At 38.7% G+C, this 23506-nt stretch overlaps 1 protein-coding gene across 6 annotated transcripts in view; it reads left to right on the forward strand.

Moving 5' to 3' along the window:
• The window catches only part of LOC117287865 (vacuolar protein sorting-associated protein 13C-like), a 92239-nt gene that overhangs the window by 35006 nt on the left and 33727 nt on the right, over window positions 1-23506 (forward strand). For 4 of the 6 annotated variants that reach the window (XM_033768430.1, XM_033768428.1, XM_033768425.1 and 1 more), the window contains 25 exons: window positions 1609-1737; window positions 2242-2398; window positions 3242-3327; window positions 4213-4438; window positions 5348-5470; window positions 6267-6370; window positions 6886-7053; window positions 7676-7983; window positions 8387-8534; window positions 8945-9107; window positions 10014-10141; window positions 10980-11155; window positions 11427-11509; window positions 12107-12399; window positions 12856-12978; window positions 14153-14305; window positions 14465-14567; window positions 15329-15519; window positions 17464-17592; window positions 18473-18649; window positions 19002-19124; window positions 20031-20180; window positions 21215-21382; window positions 22403-22554; window positions 23372-23383. In XM_033768430.1, the coding sequence (XP_033624321.1) occupies window positions 1609-1737; window positions 2242-2398; window positions 3242-3327; window positions 4213-4438; window positions 5348-5470; window positions 6267-6370; window positions 6886-7053; window positions 7676-7983; window positions 8387-8534; window positions 8945-9107; window positions 10014-10141; window positions 10980-11155; window positions 11427-11509; window positions 12107-12399; window positions 12856-12978; window positions 14153-14305; window positions 14465-14567; window positions 15329-15519; window positions 17464-17592; window positions 18473-18649; window positions 19002-19124; window positions 20031-20180; window positions 21215-21382; window positions 22403-22554; window positions 23372-23383 (3773 nt within the window). The remainder of the gene's footprint in view (window positions 1-1608; window positions 1738-2241; window positions 2399-3241; window positions 3328-4212; window positions 4439-5347; window positions 5471-6266; window positions 6371-6885; window positions 7054-7675; window positions 7984-8386; window positions 8535-8944; window positions 9108-10013; window positions 10142-10979; window positions 11156-11426; window positions 11510-12106; window positions 12400-12855; window positions 12979-14152; window positions 14306-14464; window positions 14568-15328; window positions 15520-17463; window positions 17593-18472; window positions 18650-19001; window positions 19125-20030; window positions 20181-21214; window positions 21383-22402; window positions 22555-23371; window positions 23384-23506) is intronic. The other 2 variants (XM_033768426.1, XM_033768427.1) reach the window with 2 other exon arrangements.

The following is a 23506-nucleotide window of genomic DNA, read 5'->3' on the forward strand; positions in this document are numbered from 1 at the left end:
TTTGTTCTCCATTTTTCATCTTTGTTATCGGAATTGGTATAAGGACATTCCGAATGAGTATTCAAGATGGTACATGAGTTTGCTCTGTGCCATAGCAACTGTCTCTATTGACCCCTTGCACGCGCGTCACACACGGCGACTGATGCCACGCTCACCATGTTGGTGGGCAGTTAGGTTTACGTGTATTAACGCCGCATCGCCTAAAATGTGTTATATACGAAAACGCACAGTGAAGTTGCCCACCAGTATGGGGCACTCAAGATTTTTCTGATGATGACGTCAGGTGAAATGGGTCAATAGTCTGAGGACTTTAAATTTAAGTGGTAACTTTAGACAAAGCAAGTCATTGTACAAGACGTTATTTAAATCTAACTCGCAAATGGTGTATTGCTTTGGCCAAGGCATTATCAGGGGCCAATTTCATAGCGCTGCTAAGCACACAAATTTGCTTGGCATGAAATTTTGGCCTCGATAAAAACAGAATTACCAACCAAATTTCCACGTGGTTTTGAGGATAAACAAACAACAGTTGAATACAAGTAACAATCAGTATGCAAAAAATGGAAATATGGTTGGTAATCCTGTTTTTATCAAGGAAGAAGTTTCATGCTAAGCAAATTTGTGTGCTTAGCAGCGCTATGAAATTGGGCCCAGATCTATTGAATTTATTGAAGAGAAATGAAACCAACTGATATTTTAATAAATGTTTTGTTGATATTTCACGTTTAACAGTGTTTCCTTATTTACAAACCATAAAAATTACATTTTCTTTCTTTGTTAAAATATGGAAATATTTCCATGTACATCTTATTGAAGTTTAACATTGTTTGATGGTTGTGTTTGTTTCCTAATCCCACTGAACTTAAGTTCAAACTGTTCATTTTATAGCTGCCACTGACGCTGTTCTGCAGAAAGTTCCATAAAAATATACTAATCTTCCCATGTTATTTGGAAATCTTCCTGGCTATGGAAACTTTGACCCTATTTTGTTGAATGTACATGTAATTCTAAACATCTTCCTGACTGTTGTAAAAAAAACTCTCTGATTGCAAGATGCAAATGTTGGGAGCTCTTTTGTTAGCTCTTTGTGAAACTGGGATATTTACTTTTTGATAGCTTTTTTAATGTTTTGTACACTGCTTTTGAAATGTAATAATGGTTTGTGTTCATCTTTACAATCCAGCCATCATTTTAATTTATTCATGGTGAGGGTATTACAGCCGTTTGTTTGTCAAGCTACATCCATGTTTAAATTAATTTGGGCGCTTGAAATTACACTTCAAGGGTATCAAACACAGTGGCCCATTACACAGTTTTAATGTTAGGAGTAAGAGACTTGTAATTTGATTTCATTTTTATAAGATGTCTATCTCTTGGAAAAATGAATTGTGTTTAGAGAGACATTACTGAACTGAGCTGACACGAGATTAACCTTAACCAATTAACTCACTCTAACCTATTGAACACACTTTTGAGCTTGTTTAAGTTATTGTTCAACAGGAAGTTATGGCATGGTTTAAAAAATGAGGGACTTCAAAGTTTCTGCCAACATTTGCCATGAGGGGGTTTTTACATCATGTTTTTTTTATGTTATTGTTGCTCATATAGAGAGATCCACTCTTGCCGGCAGACAAGCCCATCACAGCTCCCGTCGGGAAGGAGGTTGTCAAGGCTGGGGAGGAGAGTCTTGCAGACACACAACGAACCAGCCTGGAGCTCCAGTTTGAACTCAAGAAGGTATGTCAGCTCAAATCTAAACGAATATAAAAACATTTTCATTATTTTAGTTTTCCTAATCATAATTAAACAAATAACAACCTGATTGTTTGAAAGAATTAATATAAATAAGTAAAAGAGTCATATCCCTATTTAAAAGAATGGTACGCTTCGCTTTACTGCTATTGTCATTGGGGAGACCTGAGTGCTAAAAAAATGTCTACGGCCCGCACCAGGACTTCTCGCATGTTCATGTAAGTCCATTCTTACACAATGTCGAACCAACTCTTTCATACATGTGAGCCTTTTTGAGATATGGCCGACACAATGCTACAACACTATAAGGTTTGGGTAAATTTGTGTATGTATACACCGAAACCAAGCAGGACACCCCTATCACGCCCGCCATACCTCAAAAAGGCTTATTGGTGTCCTCCCTCGACAGTCTCCTGCATCATGATCTTGCATAGGTTGTTGTATCGCATAAACTGTTACACTGTGTTTTTGTTTCTCTTTGAATATCAGGTGGGTCTAAACTTGTCCCAGCGATGTTCTGGTGAAGAGAAACCACTTATATCTGTTGCTATCCACGCTCTGGGTACTCAAGTACGTATGAGACCATGGGATATGAGTGCTACTGTATCCCTGGGTAGCGTGTCTGTTCAACATAGGCAGTTCAAAGGTAAGGACTGAAAGGTCAAAGGTAAATACTGATAACCAAATTTAGTAAGTAAGGCTTGCAGTGACACCATGTACAGCCCGGTTCATACTTCCTGCGAATGTGAATGCTACACGATTTGTTACGTCACAGCTCCATTTTCGCTGCGAATATTTCGCAGGAGTTGAGCATTATTCAACTGGTTTTCTTTTTTTAACAGGTTTACAGTTTTCTCTTCATTTCATAGGGAATTACTCAACAGAAAAACTATTTCTAGTATGAACTTCATAACCTATGGGGTTTGAGGCATTACATAGTGAGGTATCAAGATATATGTGGTGTGTGGTAACACCATGTGTGTATCTACTTGCCAGGTAGAGTTTGTTCTTAGAGAACTGTCATTCTTTATTCTACTAACGCGGAGTAGATTTATCGGATGTTCGGGAGACTTCTCAGTTCTGGAAAGAAACAATCCAAGAACTGACTCCGCGATAGTGCAGTTAATTACGCTCCTAAGTTAGTAGTCCCAACCAATTTTCTATACTTTCCGCCCGGGGAGTAGTTAAAAAGCAGGACAGTTCTTTTCATAACTGAGAAGTCTCCCGAACATCCGATAAATCTACTCCACGGTAGTAGAATAAAGAAAGACAGTTCTCTAAGAAAAAAACTCTACACACGCGGTGTTACCACAAACCAAATGTATATTTTCAGACTACATTTGTTTATCTTTACCAATATTGTAAGCAGGCATCAATTTGTATTTTTTACTAGTTTGTTGACGAATAATACAAATGATAAATTTTTGATTTAGTGTTGAGATGATTTATATAAGCTGTTAATTTTATTACTTGATGGATATGTTTACAGCTTTGGATGGTGGTGACCTGTTCTTGGTTCAGACACCAGCTTATGAAAAAGGGACAGACAGACTTTTGTCAATCAACTACCAAAAGGTAAGGCTCTATCAAGCCTGGGATCCTGATTGGTCGTTTTGAACATTTCCCTATATTATTTTTATGAAGTCATTGCTTAAAAAAATATGTTTTTGTATTATAAGAATTATTAGAAAAAAAGGTAAAATAATTTTTTTTACTTCAAATTTTGCCGATTTGACCCCAATTTTAATCCTAGATACAAACCTTAAATGAAAACTTGGTTCAATATACGTAACTGGAATTGAGGTCCACATTGAAGGGCAGAACAAGATGCCATAAGCCACCTGATCTCCAAATAACCATGTATTCTGGAATAACATACTTCATGTGTAAATAACTACACATGAATGTGTGACATTTCAGTCAGTTGCAAAAAAAAGGAGCACTGTGCCTTGGATCGGTCGAGTTGGTCTTTGAAAAACGTATTAACCGTTTTTAATAAAATGCATATGGGTAGAAAGATGTAAAAGTAGAATACAATGATCCACACAAACATGCCTCGAAACTGCACGGTTTTTCTTTTACCTCGTTGACTACCATGGTCAGCCATTTACGGGAGTCAACTTGTGTGGATCATTGTATTCTACTTTTAAAACATCTTTCCAACCATATGCATTATATCACAAACGGTTATAAACGCTTTTTATAAACCAATTCGTCTGACCCAAGGCAACCTTAGCAGAATGACAACACAGGTACACAAGTGTAATAGAAGCAGTGAAGTGGAACTAAAAATGTCAGTCAGTTTGTGGAGTGCAGGCACGTAAATCCGGAGGGCGCAGCTTCTAGGCCATCTCCAGTCAAATTTTCTTTGCTCAACCCAAAATTATTTCCATAAAAAAAATTCCAACTTCACTTAAATCTTATGAATCTATTCCTCCCCCCATCACTGACCCCTTCTAGGCAGAGAAGAAGAGCCCAGAGTTTGCCACCACCTACCAGTCAACAGAGCAAGACATCACCGTCAAGTTCACCACCCTAGAGATTGTAGCCCACTCCGATGCCATTCTCAATTTAACAGACTTTGCAGACACCCTTGTAGCTAGTCTAGACACCGGGAAGGGGGCAGCCAGTGGGGCGGAGCCTGAAGATGAGGGGTACCTCAGTGAAGACGAGAAGAAACCAAAAGGTGAAAGGTCAAGGGATTTAATAGATGGGTGCTAAAAGAAATTCATGGTCATCTTTAATAATAGAGGTTAAATTTGCACCGGGGATAAAGACAATTATTTGTTTTTACTCTTACATCGATGTGTGTAAAGTACTGTTATATTCCGAGTCATGTGAACAAAATCCACAGAAATTCAATGTTGTCATGTTTTGTAATGTTAATGTTTGGAAAAGAACTCCCCAATACAAACATTTAGTTTTGGTTATATTCAATCTTACAATCTTGCACCATATCTTGAAGGATGCTGGCTCCACTAAATCTCAACCTTTTTTTACAGGGATTGAAAATATTTATGATTTTGATGATGCCATAAGCTTGAAATGAGGCATGAGATTCTTCCTCTTAATACTAGTCTGATTTTCAATATTTTGGCCCTCTGTAAAATTGTTATTACATAGCCTGAAAAATCTATAATGACTTAAAGGGAAGGTACACGTTTGGTAATTACTCAAAACAAGTATTAACTTAAAAACTGACTTGGTAACGAGCATTGGAGAGCTGTTGATAGTGTTAAACATTGTGAGAAACGACTCCCTCTGAAGTAACGTAGTTTTTGAGAAAGGTAATTTCTCACTTAAAGAAGTATTTTATTCCTATCTGAAAGCACACAAATTCGTCCAAAAAGGTTTATTTTTTCTCTCATCATTTTCTCGCGATGACCAATTTAGCTCAAGTTTTCACAGGCTTGTTATTTTATGCTTATGTTGGGATACACCAAGTGAGAAGACTGGTCTTTGACAATTACCAAACGTGTACCTTCCCTTTAAACCATGTAAATGTGGGCAGACCTTGTACAATTTTCCCATGGGTCAAATAGAAGTCACTCAGGACTTTGATGTTGTGTCCTTTTTGTCATTTGTGTCCTCATAGGCAAGAGAGTAAAGAGATTGAAGCCAAGTGACACCATTGACGTAAAATTGACAGCCGATCTAGACGTCATCTCCCTGGTCGTGTGTACTAAAGACACCAGCCTGACTGAAGTTAACATCAAAGGTAAAAATGCTGCCTCAGTGCTGAAAGGTTTGCATGTACAATATCATTTTGTAAAAATCAGAAGTGCCTGATGTTGAATGGCAGTAAATCAGGACAAAATAATCATAAGATTAAAATATCAAGTAACAAACCACAAAAGAAACTACTTTTTGGGTAAATTTTGGGTTGAATAAGGAGAAATTGACTATAGCTGAAATTGAACCTGTGACAACTAGATTCAAGTTCCGGATTTCTACCAAATGAGCAATCTATCTAACCCTTTCTTCATCCCCAAATTTTGACATTTTCGTTTTTAAATGAACACGTTGCCTTAGATCGGTCGAGTTGGTTCATAAAAAACGTTTGTAACACCGTTTGTTATAAAATGCATATGGTTGGAAAGATGTTTTAAAAGTAGAATACAATGATCCACACAAATTTGCCTCGAAATTGTGAGGTTTTCCTTTTACTTTGCGAACTAACACGGTCGGCCATTTATGGGAGTCAAAAATTTGGCCGACCGTGTTAGTCGACGAGGTGAAACCGTGTTAGTCGACGAGGTAAAAGAAAAACCGGGCAATTTCGAGGCATGTTTGTGTGGATCATTGTATTCTACTTTTACACCATCTTTCTACCCATATACATTTTATAACAAACGGTTACAAACGCTTTTCAAAGACCAACTCAACCGATCCAAGGCAACGTGTTCCTTTAAGTTTTGGCATAAATTGGGTTTACAACTTTAAACAGTTTTAACAGTATTCTCATTCTGCTGTGATTGTTATGAGTTCCGTGATTTGATTTGATTGACACGCAGGGCTGAAAGCTGGAGTTTTACTTCAGAAGCATGTTACAACAGTATCAGCCCTCCTTCAGGATATCACGGTGACAGACCCAACACCAGGGGCTTTATACCCCAAGGTAAGACTCTACAAGTCACAAGAGAGATCAAACAACTAAGCATATCCATGATGTGTAATCAGGGCCCAGTTTCATGGCTCCGCTTACCACCCAATTTTGCGCTTATCATCACCATTCTCTGCTTACTGGTCAAGCGCCAATTTTCTCGGAAAGTCTAGTTAACCTATCGTAATAAAGGACCAAGCCAAATGCACTATAGTCAGCCAGTCTTTTATTTTGTTATCAGCCGTTTAACGGAAGGGCACAGTTTCAAAAAGTAAAAAATTAGTTAAGCATAACAAAATTACGCTAACCAAATAAGGTTATTAGCCAAACTGCCGTGTCACAACTACAATTTGTGACTGGTATCCTGCTCATTTCTGCTTAGCAGACAATTGTTAAGCAATATTTTCTGCTTAAGCAGCTTTATGAAATTGGGCCCTGGTAAAAATTATCACGTGACCACCGTTCAGCCAATAGGACTCCCTAAACTTTGATATTTATGAATAACGCATAACATCTCTGACTGATTTCAGATTGTCTCCTTCGTCGACGATGAGGTGTTTAAGGTTAAAGCTGAGTTGTTCAACGGCTCCACTGCAGCGGATGGATACTCTGATATGAGTGCTGTAGACATTCGAGTTGGTCTGAGCATGGGACGTATGAGGGCCATCTTCCTGAACAAGTTCGTTATGAGACTCCTGGTAAGTTATAAGAAGCAGCTTTCTCAAGAGTATACTGATCGAAACATCAAGTTGAAATCAATGGTTCTTTTCAGAACCACCCAAACTCATTTAGAGATTATCATTACATGGTGTTACTGCAGATCTCACTATATCAGATTTCCACCATACAAAGTTTCAAATCCTACTTATAAGAAGGGTGTTTTCTACGGATCTGTGTGGTTTTTAGAGTTTACATAATCATTCTCATTTCTGTAAACAAACGAGGGTTGTGCACCTATATTTATTTACCTAAACGATTAAACCAAACTTGTGACATGTAACTGTTTTTAACAATTCCAATCCGATTTGTGAGCCGATCTGTAAAAGAAGCAAATGTTCAATACACTTTCCAGGATCGACCTGGATTTAAAATATAACACAAAACAGAAAAAATGTACTTCAATAAAAGAAAATGTTTGTCTCTCCCTAGAGTGACACAAGAAAAGGTTGCATAAAATGTTAGCATTTTTAGCAGTGTGTGGAGTTTTGTTTTTCTTCATGGTACTCAGTGCTTCATACACTCTGTTGTATGGGTAAAACCAAATAATATTCTTTATCTCCAATGTAAATTTGCCATCTATTATTATTTTGGTTTCTCCAGTCCTTTGTGGACCAGTTCTCACGAGCCAAAGCAGCAGCAGCCGAAGCCAGCGCAAACGCCGCCTTAGCCGCTAAGAAGACTGCAGAGAACATGCAGGAACGCTGCATCCGCATCGCTCTCGATGTCGTCATCAAGGCCCCACTGATCATCATCCCTAAGAGTTCAACCTCAGACATGGCTCTGGTGGCTGATCTTGGTCAGCTACTGGTGCAGAATTCCTTCAGTATGGCAGCTGGAACTGAGAGTATGGAGTTACCGGCTGTATTGGAGGCAATGCAGGTAGCTCTACAATCTATCCAGCTATCAAGGTATGCACAGTGTCTGACACCCAACCTCTCTCAAACTGTAATAGCTTAGAGGCAGTCCAAATCCTATATTTTAGCAGCCGGTACTGCAATGATTTATTAGATGTTTACTTTAGATTAGGGATAAAGAGTATAGCTATCATGAGGCTAGAGGCTACTAGGCAATCATGGTGTCTTAGTTGGTAAGACACTGCTCTAGAATTGAAAAGGTCGTGGGTTCGAATCCCACTCGAGTAATATGCCTGTGATTTGTTTTCACAGAACTCGGGTAAAGGGCAACTCTGAAATTAATATTTTTTAACCTTGATACAAGTTTAACATCTTATTCTGGTAAGCAAATTTGGTTGTGCTTAGCAGCACTATGAAATTCTTGATTGTAACTGGATTCTGGATGATTGTTTTTCAGAGCCGTCTTGCAAGGTGGTCGTATCAAGTCTGAAGTGTTGATGTTAGAACCAATGGGCTTGAATATTGACCTAGTCCGTAATCTAGCTGCCAGCTGGTACCACAAGACACCTGCTATTGCACTGTCGGGCAAACTGCAACCCATCAGGGTAAGTGGACAGTTTCTACAATTGAAATAATAATAATATTGACTGTTACAAAGTGTATTTTCGAAGAATGATCATCGCACTTCGAACAGTATGAAGGCCCGGTCACACTGGGACGATAACAATATTTTATAACAATACGATCAACATTGCTGAAAATCAATTGTGGGGTCCATTGTTCCATTGTGTCAGAGACCCCTGTAGGGCACTCCTGTAAGCTCACACTCCAGAGTTGTGTACCATTACTACAGAAAAATTGAACTCAGCGGGACTTGAACCAACATCCTCCGGACTAGCGACAGGCGCTCTACCAACTGAGCTATGTATCCAGCCCTAAGTCAATATCTTGTTTAGTCAATATCTTTATTCGGGGTGCCAGCACTAATCCATGTCACTCTTAACCTCTTCCCCAGTTTTCTATTGGTCCAGATGACTTTGCCCTGGTTATGGGTATTCTCAATAAGAACTTAGCAGAGGGTCAACTGGAAGTGGTTGAGGCAGAAAGTCCTTCTGCATCGGGTGGAGAGGTGCCACCTGCTGAGGGAGGGGCAGCTGCTGCATCTGATGTCAAGTCTGGTGAGGGGCTAAGTGTAATATCCATCTACATATAGACTTAAGCCCGGTCATACTTCCTGCGAATGCGGCGCAAATTTTTGACCTCGCAAAATCGCAATGAAGAATTTTGAAGAGTTGCTGTAATTTTTACGTCACAAAACTGCAATGAAGAAGAGTTGAGATATGCGGAACTCCTGGGAAACATTTGCAGCCAAAAACAGAAATGTGGCGTCAAATTCGTTCACAAGAAGCAGTCACAGGAAGTATGAATCTGGCTTAATCATGCTCTGACCGAGCAGCTAAAAGCAAAGAGCTCGAGCTCTGCTGGTTTTTCTTCTATCACCGGAGTGTGGGTTTTGAGTTTCGCTCGTGGCACTTGTGTCCTTGTGCAAGATATTTTACCATAATTGCTCTGTCCCTCGGATCCATTAAGCTGTAGGTCCCATGGGTTGTTAAAAGAACCCATGACACTTATTTTGCAAGAGTAGGGGTTAACCCTGGTGCTACTGGTTCACCAAGCACCCAGGTTTACAGGTTTCCTCAGGCTTGTGAGTAAGTTCACTTGTGAGCCATCTTTGGTTTCACTACCAGAAGTATATAATAATAATAATCCAATTAATGACCAATACTTGTGCAACTTCTGCAGTAGTACCATTCCATTTACTGCATCAAATACTTTGTTTAAAATGCAAGCCCACTAAACGGGGACCCTTGTTCACACATCGGAATAATACTAAAAAGCAAACACAACATCAAAAAAAGCAAGACCAACTGTAGAAAACTTGAAAAAAAATGTTCAGTTAAAAATGCAAATGTGCAGTATAAATAATTAGGTACAACTCCAAATTGCAATCCCTTTATCCAATCAGACATGAAAATGTTACTTGCTGTATTTTTGACTGCATCGTTATTCATTTTCTTCTGTAGCAGCCAAGGAGGAGATAAAAGCCGATGTCCCAGCGCCAGAGACAACTGAAGATCCATGGGAGCAAATCTGTGTAGACTTTGAGTTGGAGGGAATCTACACTTCCTTGTACACTGGCAAGCTAGACCTGGTATGTTCAATACAAACTGATATTTATTTCCATACTTCATGAAAACAGAGTACAAACAATACTTTTAAGGAATAACCAATAAACAAAGCTACTTAATGAGGGGGAGACAAAAGAATAAATAATTGGTACTGTTTATCTTGAAAGATAGAAGGGAAGTTTTAAAGGTTGGGCCATAGAGATTGTTTTTTTTTCAAAGTCATGCTGATTTATAGGCACAATTTCCGAGAAAGATACAATAAAAATCATCTGAATGTTGAAGCTAACACGATAAGTTCAGAAACTGCCAAAAACCGATGCGGTATTTTCATCAAGAACTTTGACCCCATCCACGTTTTACCGATTGTTTCAATTTGTTGAACAGTATGTTTTGCTAATAAACTTGTTTGTCATCCAAATGGGTTGTTGCCTTGATATTAGTTTTTATCTTGAAGAGGTTTAGAAAAATACAGCAATGTTGTAGTTGTGCAAAGGGGTAGGTGTTGCTAGGTTTCCAGGGGTTTCCGTGGGTTGGGTAAAGACTTAATAGACACTTCCATGTGTCCAGAATACCAGTTTCTCAAAACCTTTAACCGTTGAATATCGTGTGGTCCAGTTAGTTGATTGAAGTATCAAATGCCTCAAAAGTAATTTTTAGGGTAGGGTGCATTTGGGTGACATAACAATTCCCACACTGAGTTATGGAAAGGTTTGCGGTAACACCATGTAATAACTATTTCTAAATAAGTTGGGGTGGTTTTGAAAAGAACCGTTGGTTTCAACTCGTTATCTCGATCATAATGCTCGGATCGTCTTCTGGAAAAAGCTGAGTTTTTGTTTTTGTTTCTCGCATCATTCACAGCGTCCTTTGGAGGGTCGTCAGGAGAGGATACCCCATGAAGCCCTAGGCTGCTTTGCAGTCTGTCAGCTTGGAGTTAAAGCAAGCATACAATCCAACATGGCTATAACGGCTAATGCAAAACTAGCCAAGATTCTCCTTGATGACATACGTCCAGGGAGAGGCGATGCCATTACAAGGTGGGTCAATCAAACTTTTCTTTCAACAGAAAGGCTTTTATTTTGTTGTGTATTGTTTTTGTTTGAGGCCTTCTTCATTTTCCCCTCTGTTGGAAATTTCCGTTATTTTCTCCTGACTCCGACACAAAGTGTGGGCCTTGGACAATACTGTTTACCGAAAGTGTACAATGGCTTTAAAGAGAAATTAATATATTTGAAAAGAAATTTTAAACCTAGAAGAATAAATGAATGCCAACCCTAGAATGATTTATGTGTTCCTCTTTGATTTTAGGATGCTTGGTTCCCATGGTGATGATCAGGATCTTGAAACAATCACCGTGAAGTTTGAGCAGATGGCCAACCAGGACAAGAATAGTAAGTTTAATGCGAATCCACAACTCCTAAATAAACATTGGGAGTCTAACATAGCACATGTATCTACCCAAAAGGGCCCAATTTCATATAGCTGCTAAGCAATCAAATTTGCTTAGCATGAAATTTCTTCCTTGATAAAAACAGGATTACCAACTATATTTCCATTTGATGGATATTGCTTGTTACTGGTAATTCAGCTGTTGTTGGCTTATCCTAAAACCACATGGAAATTTGTTTGGGAAAACCTGTTTTTATAAAGGCAAAATTTCATGCTTAGCAAATTTTTGTGCTTAGTAGCTGTATGAAATTAGGCCAAGGTGCTAAAGGAGCTGTCCAGCAGAGCAAAGAGAAATACTGTTTAAAGATGGTTTTTAAACCTAACATTTATTAAATAACCCCAAGCTTTCACATGCCAATAGAACATGTTTTAATGTGTGTAATAGCATGCATGGGTATATTTTTATTGTGTAGTTGCTTATATTTTTATTGATATTTTATTGTTAAGCGCAGTTGAACAAAATTATAATGGAATTTGCGCTATATAAAATAATAAATTTTTGTTGTTATTAAAAAAAATGTTGTCATTCTGGTAAATAGTTGAGGCGTCAGTCAGAAACTTCCACGCTTGTGTTTGCGCCGAGTTCCTGATGACTGTAGCCGAAATCTTCACCAAGGGACTCGAAGAGAGTGCTGTGCCCAAACCAGAGGATAAAGACAAGAAGCCTGTCAAGAAAGCAATGCAGACGCCTAATAACACACCTGCGGGTACCCCTGACGCCCAGGAAAGTACCCAACAAGGTGTCATTACGGTGAAAGCAATCCTGGACAGCCCGGAGATCGTCCTGGTCTCGGATTCTTCTAAGAAGGATACCAACGCCTTGGTCCTCAAAGTATGTATTGTTTTTGTTTTTCATTTGTGATTTCTCAGCATTTTTTTCTGATTTCAGCCTTCAACCTTCCTGAAACAGGCATGATAATAAGCAACAATGATTCGAGACGTCTTCAAATGCTCTTTCTTTGACTTTGACAATAAATGAGACGGAAATATTGCCTTGGAGGATTTGTACTAGTTCTAGCTTGAATTTTATTAACAGTGAGGTTTCAAGATAAACATAATGACCTATCCTGTACTTTTTCTTTTACTCTTAAAAAGGTTATAAAGCACGGACAAATTAAATGCTCTTCATGAGTTTTGACAGAAATATTGCCAAATTTGACCGTAGGCTTTTATAAAGGCTCAGCTAGTGTTGAAACGTGAACACTTTTTGCATTGAAACCACAGGCTAGTTCAGGAAGTAAACAGCTCGCTACTTAACAGGAAAGTTTGAATGACTATTGAATTTCAGACTATGGGAGAGGTGAACCTTACCATGTCCGGCAATGCAATGTACATCAAAGGTGGTTTGCAGCAACTCCGTATCAATGCATGCCCTTATCTAGAACAGCATCGTATCGGCAAGATGACCAAGGTAAGCTTACTAAACTGTCTACCGATCACAACCACATGAGTAAAGTAAGTATTGCACTGTAGACACATATAATAATAATAATAATAATAATAATATCAAAGTCTTATATAGCGCACGTATCTACCAAACAAGGTATCAAGGCGCTGAGTATATACAAACTTTCAGAAAGATAGGTAATTGCAGTTATGAATTTTGAGACCCAATTATTTAGCACCTTATAAGGGTTTACAAGGTGCTACCTCGCATACAGCAGCCAGAGCCAGGAACCCCTTCTCTTTTCGAAAAGTGCACTGGGTTCTTTTACATGCGTAACACAACACATGGGACCAACGGCTTTACGTCCCATCCGAAGGACCAAGCAATGGTTAAGTGTCTTGCTTAAGGACACAAGTGTCACGCCTTGGGATTCGAACCCACACTCTGCTGATCAGAAACACCAGAGTTTGAATTCGGTGCTCTTACTCGCTCTGCCGCAACACTTTCACATGCTTAATGGCATTTAAACTTGTCCCACATTTACATTTTTTTATTTTAAATCTTCGGACACTTGTTCCTACAAACATTTAAAATTGTCTAAGTCCAGACAAAAGTTTTAAAAACGGTCATCAAAGATGTGTCCAAAACCTACCGAGATATAGGTCATGACACTTGGGCCCTTGAGCAAGGCACTTAACCATAATTGCTTCATACAAAAGTTGAGAAGGTAGTCCATTGTGCTCTACCAGCCAGGCTTCTAGTGGATGATACCCAAGCCTATATCCTTACAAACTGTCAAGGAGGTAACCCTGTTTGTGGAGCAGGTGGCACGATAGCCCAAATCAGTTAATGTGTAGCCCTCACCTTGAATTGGTAGTCTGTGGGCTTGTGATGTAAGGCGATCGCTCATCTCTCTCTTTAGTCCATTAGGGCGTCAGCCGTCCCATGGTGATCCGAGAAGTGAACTCCTTCCACACGTCCCTGTCCAGATCGCTCATAAAAAAAGCAAACAATTGTTTGTGTGTTCTTATGTCCCTGTGTTCTGATACGGTCTTCATATGATTTTTCCTGGAAACCATGTTTCAAGATGCCTCGACTGTTCGTTAGGCATCTGGGTGTGTCATTAGTAAAGGTCAGATGGTGTCCAATGGTGTTTTAGTCAATCATGAATGTGACATTGATTAACTTTTATCTCCAGGTACTGGTGCCATGTAACGTGGACTTCAACCTGAACGCACCCAATGGTAAAGGTCAGCATATCAGCCTAATGATTGAGGAGATTGCACTCAACATCAGTCCAGAAGTCATCAAAGTACTAAGCTCTGTCAGCCAGACGCTAACTCCAACAAAGGTACTTTTCATTTTTATAACTCAAAAATTGACATGGAATATTGACTCCTAACTTTGTGTGGATCGGTCTTTGGGGTCCCCAGCAGCCTATTTTGACTCCTATTTAAAATGTATCATGTTTGTCAAGAAACTTTTTTTTACATTTTATTTATTTGTGCAGCCTGAGACCGATGAGGAGAAGCGAAGCAAAGCTATCGTTCCTGTGGATCTCTGGGATGCTAAGAAGGTGTCTGAACATAACTTCTGGTTCTTCAAGGAGGAAGGTGAGATATTGGATCCTTTGGACGCATTATGTCAAGCAACCCAGCAATTAGTGTTCCAAAACATTTTACTTTATTTTTCTGTTAAGGGGATAACCGTTTTTCAGCCCCAGATATAGATGGCAACGGCCCCTGGAAAAATCGTTGATTGTAGCCCACACCTTTAAGTGGCCTTCAGGCCTTGTGTGTCTGGCAACTTGCATAAGAAGTAAAAATGAAAACCAAAAAATGCGGAAGATACAGAACTCAGCTGTTCGTCTTGTTGTGCAGGCAAGCTGGCCAGCCTCCATCACTCCAATACTACACGAATTACATTGGCTGCCCATTAATATACAAAATTCTATTGCTATAACAGGTCGCCAGACAGAAGCCACACAACCCAGTCAGTTTCCCTTGTGGTTTATTATTTGCTATCTGAAAAAAAAGTGGCACCCCCTTGAGATGATCCCCTGGCTGCCGCTTCCCAGGTTGTATCACAAAGTTAGGTGTGAGCCCTGGCTACATGGCAGCTAATGGTTGTTTCTGACTGGCACCCCGAACAAAGATTTTGACAAAATAGGGAGACCGCCAAAATAGGGCTAAACAGCTCAGTTAGTAGAGCGCTGGCACGTTAATCTGGAGGTCATTGGTTCAAATCTTGTTCTTATCACTTTTTCTATATTCAGCCCCAAATCATTTCAAATGTACCCAGTCAGTTTCCCTTTTGGTTTATAATTTGATAAGTTGTACTTGGCTAAACTTGTCTTCTTCATAATGTCTCACAGAGGGTATAGACGTGAACACTCTTCTTGAAGAGGCGGTTGTGGGTGCCGTGGAGCAGTCTCGAGGTGAAGAGTTAGTAGCGACAATTAAAAGTGTTATCATCAAACTAGAGGCCAGCGTAGGACGGCGTACTGTTCCTATGCTGACTGTGGATGCTAGTGTAGAGGCTGTCGTCAAAGACTGGTCGACCAAGGTTTGTACTTACAGTCTTGACATTTATTTCACTCTAACAGAATATACATGTACAAGGTACATACATTACAACTTGTCTCCCAATTCATTGTTTACCCCTTGCTTTTTTCTGCGTGCTTTCTCAATCTTTTTCTCCATTCATGTATTTCCATTTCACTGCTTTTGTTACACTTAGTTACCTGTTCATGTTTATTGTGTTGTCATTTAGCCTTCGAGAAAGACTCTGCTAGGGTCGAAACGTCAGGCCATTAACTACTTTTTACATTACATCTTTTGAGAACTAATGCACTTGTTTTTGATATTACGTTGTACAGAAAAATACATCCTGCAGTATCTAGAGAGAGAAAGAATCTCAGTGCTTTTGAGTTTTGTCCCTATTGGACAGACAGATAAAATGTATAACAATGGACAGACAAAACTATGGAAGTACAAAAATTATACAAAAAATACCATCAAAAATAAACCATATTTTAGATTTGCCAGGGAGTATGACATATGAGGTACACTGAAAGGAACCTTACAGAATTGGTTTTTACTAACAAAACCGTTGCTGGCAGTGTAAGCGATTTATGTGATCCATCATATACATAAACTGACAAACCTGTAGAAGTCGATCGGCCATCTGGGTCACGAGAGAATAGAGAAAAACCAATTACAAATTTTGCATTGCATCGATGCTAAAACAAAAATTAATAAAACGCTCACTGAGCGATAAACTCCAAACGCGAAATTAGATTATTTATTTCTCATCAAATATGACATTTCAGACAGAAATATTTCAATGGATGTTTTCTACTATCATCATCGTTAGACCGTTTAAGTTTTATTTAAATCTGTGATCTTCACGATTTTTGTTTCTTACCAATTCTGTAATGTATATTTGGTTTGCGGTAACACCATGTGTGTATCTACTTTCCAGGTAGAGTTGTTCTTAGGGAACTGTTTTGTTTTATTCTACTGCCGTGGAGTAGATAATCGGAGGTTCGGGAGACTTCTCAGTTCTGAAAAGAACTGTCCTGCTTTTTAACTATTACCAGGGCGGATGGTATAGAAATTAGACTGGACTACTACTTTAGCTTACAGGATCGTAGTTAACTGTACTGCCGCGGAGTCAGTTCTGAAATTGGTCTCAACGTTTCGACTAGCTTGCTCTAGTCATCATAATGTTCCTTTAATTGATTGTTTTTCCTCTGTATTGTGGCTTCATGTTGAAACACACATGACAGCAGAGATTTTTGTTTCTTACCAATTCTGTAATGTTCCTTTAATTGATTGTTTTTCCTCTGTATTGTAGCTTCATGTTGAAACACACATGACAGCAGAGATTTTTGTTTCTTACCAATTCTGTAATGTTCCTTTAATTGATTGTTTTTCCTCTGTATTGTAGCTTCATGTTGAAACCCACACGACAGCAGAGATTTTTGTTTCTTACCAATTCTGTAATGTTCCTTTAATTGATTGTTTTTCCTCTGTATTGTAGCTTCATGTTGAAACCCACACGACAGCAGAGATTTTTGTTTCTTACCAATTCTGTAATGTTCCTTTAATTGATTGTTTTTCCTCTGTATTGTAGCTTCATGTTGAAACCCACACGACAGCAGAGATTTTTGTTTCTTACCAATTCTGTAATGTTCCTTTAATTGATTGTTTTTCCTCTGTATTGTAGCTTCATGTTGAAACACACATGACAGCAGATATTTTTGTTTCTTACCAATTCTGTAATGTTCCTTTAATTGATTGTTTTTCCTCTGTATTGTAGCTTCATGTTGAAACACACATGACAGCAGAGATTTTTGTTTCTTACCAATTCTGTAATGTTCCTTTAATTGATTGTTTTTCCTCTGTATTGTAGCTTCATGTTGAAACCCACACGACAGCAGAGATTGTTGTTTCTTACCAATTCTGTAATGTTCCTTTAATTGATTGTTTTTCCTCTGTATTGTAGCTTCATGTTGAAACCCACATGACAACAGAGATTGCTTGTTACAATGAGAAGGTGTCTGCTTGGGAGCCACTCTTGGAGCCACTGGAAGCAGAAGCCGGTCAACATAAACCATGGGATCTTAGTCTGGATGTAAGGAACCAATGAAAAGAGTCCCACATTAAAGGAACGCGTTGCCTTGGATCGGTCGAGTTGGTCTTTGAAAAGCGTTTGTAACCGTTTGTTCTAAAATGCATATGGGTAGAAAGATGTTGTAAAAGCAGAAAACAATAATCCACACAAACGTGCCTCGAAATTGCATGATTGTCCTTTTACCTCGTCGACTAACACGGTCGGGCATTTATGGGAGTCAAACTTTTGACTCCCATAAATGGCTGACCGTGTTAGTTTGCACAGTAAAAGGAAAACCACGTAATTTTGAGGCAAACTTGTGTGGATAACTGTATTCTACTTTTGAAACATCTTTCCAACCATATCCATTTTATAAAAAACGGTTACAAACGCTGTTTATAGACCAACTCGTCCGATCAAAGGCAACGTGTTCCTTTAAAAAAAAACATAACTATCAATGCATTCTCCTGCCATTTTTCTCCCTGTACAAGAAAACTTTTATTCACATGATCAATATGCCAATGAGATCTCTAATATTTATTGAAGTGTCACCATATCTTCACCCAGGGTATAGAGTACCCATCTACTGCAAGAGTAGAGGTTGGTGTTGTGTTTGAAAAAGCCCATGGGCTGTATACTCCCCAGGGAGCTGAGAAAGATTACAAGAATGTTATTGGCCCAACGACTTGGGCATTGTGAAATGCGCTTCTATAAGAGCTAGTTACTATTAGTTAATATTATTGCAAAGGTCGTGGGTTTGAATCCCACCTGAGTAATATGGCTGTGATTTTGTTCAAAGAGCTCAAGAGTATACAGTGCTAACACACATCGGTGTATATGGGTAAAACCAAAATTAATATTATTATTATAACTGTTATCGGTTCTATTTGGTTCCCTTCAGATTGTGAAGAATAATGACCTGCTTGACATCGCATCTACAGCAGCCTCAGGTGAGGCAGACGAGGAGGTGGATGTATCCCTGGCTCCTCCTGTGATGACAGTCACCGTCTCATCAAGCAGTATGCTACAGTTGACACTCACTAAGACGTGCCTAGAGATGCTTACTAACCTTGGGAAGGTACTGGTCCCAAACTGGTTAATTCTGTCTTATTAAATGGGATCATTTCTTCCAATGGTTTCCCTTATGAAATCTTATATTTTATTATTTTTTATAAACTTCTGATATGAAGAAAACGATCACATCTCAAAACTTGTTTCCTGGTATTCCTGTTTTCCTGACATTTTTTCTGACAAAATTGGATTAAAGAAATGAACAATATTAGAAATGTTTGTGTGTTTCAGGATGATTACACAAAAATGAATGATCTCTGATCTAAAGGGTTAAACACAGTGATGCAGATCTTAGTCTCCTTGAAACAGGGAGCAATTGTAGTGGTGAGATTAACAAGTGATTTTTGTTTTTCTGGCAGGCATTTGGTGAAGCAATGGCCGATCCGAACACTACCATTAAAGATGATGTGGTGGTTCCAGCATGTACCGTCATCAACCGCACTGGCCTGGCAATCGTGTTGAAAGCAGGAAACTACTACGCGGTAAGTAAGCTCTCCTCGCCATCCCCCACACCCCCTCCCCACCCCACCTCCTCCTCAGCACAATCCGACATAGAATTGGACAGAATCAATAGCATGGATTGCACCATAACTCAATCTCACAAAGTTCTAAGATTCATCCTAAGATGAGTTGTCTATATCACCATAGTAATTTGTTTTACTGTGACATTACAATTTGCGTAGCAATTCAGATTGATTCGCACTTAAAACCATTCTTTATATAGCTGCTTGTGAAATCGAGCCCTTGTTAGTACCCCTGCAGTAGAAGGGCCTTTTGCAAAACAAAGACGGCCGTACTCCTTTAATTATAGAAATTTCAAACCAGCATTCTTTTAAACTCATTCTTTGAAATGTTGCAAGAGGAGGAGATTAAGGTCACTTATGGGTAACCAATGACTTAATATAACACAAAATTCTAAATCCACACCAAATTAAGTCTGCAAATCAGCAATATTGACCATATCTGGGCAGATGATGATGATGATTATGAATGGTCTCAAAGGGTGAATGTAGGGTGTCGTGGCCGAGCGGTTAAGAGCTGATTCTGTTCAGCAGAGTGTGGGTTCGAATCCCGGTCGTGACACTTGTGTCCCTGAGCAAGACACTTAGCTATTATTGCTTCTCTCCACCCAGGGGTAAATGGGTACCTGTGAGGGCAGAGATGGTTCTTGTGATTGACTGAGCCGAGTAGCGCATTTGCTGCACGAGGCTGTATACTCCCCAGGGAGCTGAGATGGTCTAAGGAGTGAATTAAGGCCCAGTGACCAGGGGTAATAACTTGAAGCGCTTTGAGACACCCTTTCGGGAGTGAAACAGCGCTATATAAACTCAAAATATTATTATATTATTAATAATTGCAATGCCAAAATGTCTGTTTGTCCTTTGTAGTTACCTGACAGCGCCAAAGATGGGAAATGCAGCCTGAAACACAATGACGAAGTCGGCCTGACTCTAGCCAAAGCAGCTATGGGAACAGTCAGACAGAAGTCCATTCTGAAATCAGCGGAAACAAACTTGAAACGTGAGATTACCATCCAGGTAAGGAATTAAAATCCTTGACGTAATCTTTTTCCGTTTGTTGGTTGACACCAATGTAGTTTCTGAGATGTTAATTTCATTTTTATTTGCTTGTACATTTTTGTTTTCATTGTCTATTCATTTGTTCTTTGTAGGAGAGCGTTATTAATTGAAAGCGTAGCAAGAACTTATCATGTCCACGTCCACGTACAAGCTAAACACAGTTCAGCTTTAATAAACCAAAGGCATTAGTATTATCATTAACTACTCTCAGGGTGTATCTTAAACTTGGGTGTGATCCCAGGGTACACGACGGTTAACAGTTGCATGGCTTCTGACTGCCGCCCCCGAACAAAGATATTGACAAAATAGGAAGACAGCCATCATGGGGCTATAAATCTCAGTTTGTAGAGCGCCGACACGTTAATCCAGAGATCATTGGTTCAAATCTTCAGCCCCAAAACAAATAAAACATATTTATAGTGAGAAAGGTTCATTTATTTGCAACCACATACGGTTGGATTCATTATAAAAAATAATGAAACTTACAAAATACATCACAAATTTGTTAAAATCATTAAACTATGTATTTACAAGATAAAGGTTCAAAAGGTTCAAGATAAAGGTTCAAGATAAAATGTTTTTCAGGTTGTGTATTTCAATTATAGATTATTCTTCCTTGGTGAACATTACCGCTCCAGATTTTCGGCGATATCTCAAAAACGCCACCACCTTTTGAAATGAAACTTTCACAAGTTAGTTTGATTGTATATTGACCCATTTAACCTAATGTCACCATCAGAATAATCTTGGATGCGCCATTTTGGTGGTCAATGTCAACGTGTGTTAATCAGTGAAGTGCGCATTTTTGGGTGACGCAGCGTTTACACGTAAGCCTATTGACCATCAACATGGTGAGCGTGGCATCAGTCGCCGCGTGTGACGCGCGTGCAAGGGGTCAATATCTACATTTAGTTTAAAACAATTGACAGTTTAAAAAAAAAAAAAAGTACAATTTACATTAAATGATTTATGACAATTACTTGTCTTCCCAGGTCGAAGGTTACCAAGAAGTAGCCAATATGGCGGTATTCAGAGCTGGTAAAGTCTTGTACAATCTAACACCATCTAAGAAGACACACTCAGCAACGGTCATCTCAGTGGTGCTAGATATAGAGGCTCAGCTGGACTCAAGGACTGTGGTTATACGCTCACCACTTCAAGTAAGACAACTAGGCTAGATGACACTGTTATCTATATTTCATGTTTGTTGAGGGAAGAGTAAAATCATACACGTGGACGTGTGCTAGCAATTTATGAGATGAGACCAAGTGTAACCACAAAAAAAAAAAAACATTTTAGTGGTATTTGATAAATAATCATATAGAAAGTTCCATTAAGGACAAGACGTTATGAGTAGATTCTGAATGTGGCATGTCGTAGCCGAACAGTTAAAGGGTGTATGTAACTTTTGTAGGACAAAAAACACAATGTCCACAGATTTACACTAAACTTACACAGTTTGAAGATAATGATAGTAGAAAGCTTCCCTGAAAATATTACGTGCTGAGGTGCTGTAGTAGTTTTGGGGAAATGAGTAAAACAATGTCATGAAAAAAAAATTTGTCTCATGAGATGAAAATTATTTTAATCATTTACAAACATATTTTCATGACATTTTTTTTACTCATTTCTCAAAAACTACAGCACCTCAGTAAGTAATATTTGAAGGGAAGCTTTCCACTATCATTATCTTCAAACACTGTAAGTTTAATGTGAATCTTTGGACATTTTGAAAAAGTACCCGAATCATTTAAGAGTTCTGAACTTAAGCTGTGGTGTTGCTGATCAGCAGAGTGTGGGTTCGAGTCCCAGTTATGATACTTTGTGAGAAAGATACTTCGCCATAATGCTTTTTCCTTTGGATTGAACTAGAAGCCGTAGGTCCCATGTGTTGTGTAACGCACTTAAAATAACCAAGTTACACTTATTGCTCAGAGAAGGGGTTTGCCCTAGTGTTTCTGGCAGTGGCTATCGAATGCGCCAAAGCACCTTGTAAACCCTTGATGCATAAATTAGTTTCATAATCAATAAAACTTATCATGGAGGAGTAGGGGTTAACCCACTTTTGTTTACAAGCTTTGCAGGCCTTTCAATAGAGCAATAAAGTTCACTTATGAAGGAATCTTTGGTTTCAATACCGTGTATATACATGCTCTGCATTTTCTCCAAAACGTTTTCAGTTCCACAACCATTTCGAGACGGACGTTGAGATCTACACCCGAGTTTCAAACTGGACCGAGAAACTGGGTGTGATCAAGGGGTCTGAGAAGTTTGTCGTTCCTCTCAATGTGGCTCACAATGACCAGCTGTTGATCAAGCCCCTGGACAAGAGGTAAGTTTAATTCTTGTTTCTCATTTTTTGCAGTCTTGCATTGAGGCTTCAACTCCTGAAGTATGAATGATAATAAAAAGTAATCAACATTCATATAATGCTACATACGCAGTGTTTCCAAGCGCCTTCAAATAATTAAAAAAGCAATAGCTTAAATGTCCACAGAGAGAGCAATCATGAAGTTGAACTAAATATAAAATTTAATGAATCTTGTTTCTCAATTTCTGTCTTGCTGTGAGGCTTCCGCTCCAAAAGTTTGAATAAAAATCAAAAACATTCATATAATGCTACCGTACGCAGTGTTTCCAAGCGCTCACAAATAATTGCAAAAACATTAGCTAAACATCTAGAGGAATCATGAAGTTTAATTAAGTAGTTTTAATCTTAAGTAATTTTTAAGTTTTTCATGTTTAATCGACCTTGAATCTGAAAATTTGTTTTCTGAAAGATTGTGGGACCTTAAGATCTCAGGTCAGAAACGTCATATCAAAAGGCAAATTTGTACTGTGCAAGATGTGAAGTTTTTAAGAAGTTGGGTCTAAAATATAACCTGTTAACACTCAGGCACAAGTTTACATCAAGTTTTGTATTCCTTGAACCATATTACAAGGTACTTTGTATTTGAAATGCATTGTACATGACATATTGTCCGTCCACCAAAACATTAATTTGTTTTTATGAACTGTTGTGACTCTTTAAAATGGAAAGAACCTAGACGGTGCAAATATTTTTTTTAAATTCTCTTTTCTTGAGTTTATTATTTAACGTATTGTATGTGCTGTTCTTTATTTCTGATGGCCTGACCATATCTATTTAGCGGAGAAGTAGAGTAAGTGAACTATGATTATAGCATGGTTGCTATGGCAACTCGTCATGGCATCTTTAACATGTAACCTTTCACCTCTTAATAAACTGTGACGTTACTAATTTATTGCTGATAATGCAGTGTTGT

This window comes from Asterias rubens, chromosome 3 (assembly GCF_902459465.1).
Source record: "Asterias rubens chromosome 3, eAstRub1.3, whole genome shotgun sequence".
Taxonomy (NCBI): Eukaryota; Metazoa; Echinodermata; class Asteroidea; order Forcipulatida; family Asteriidae; genus Asterias; species Asterias rubens.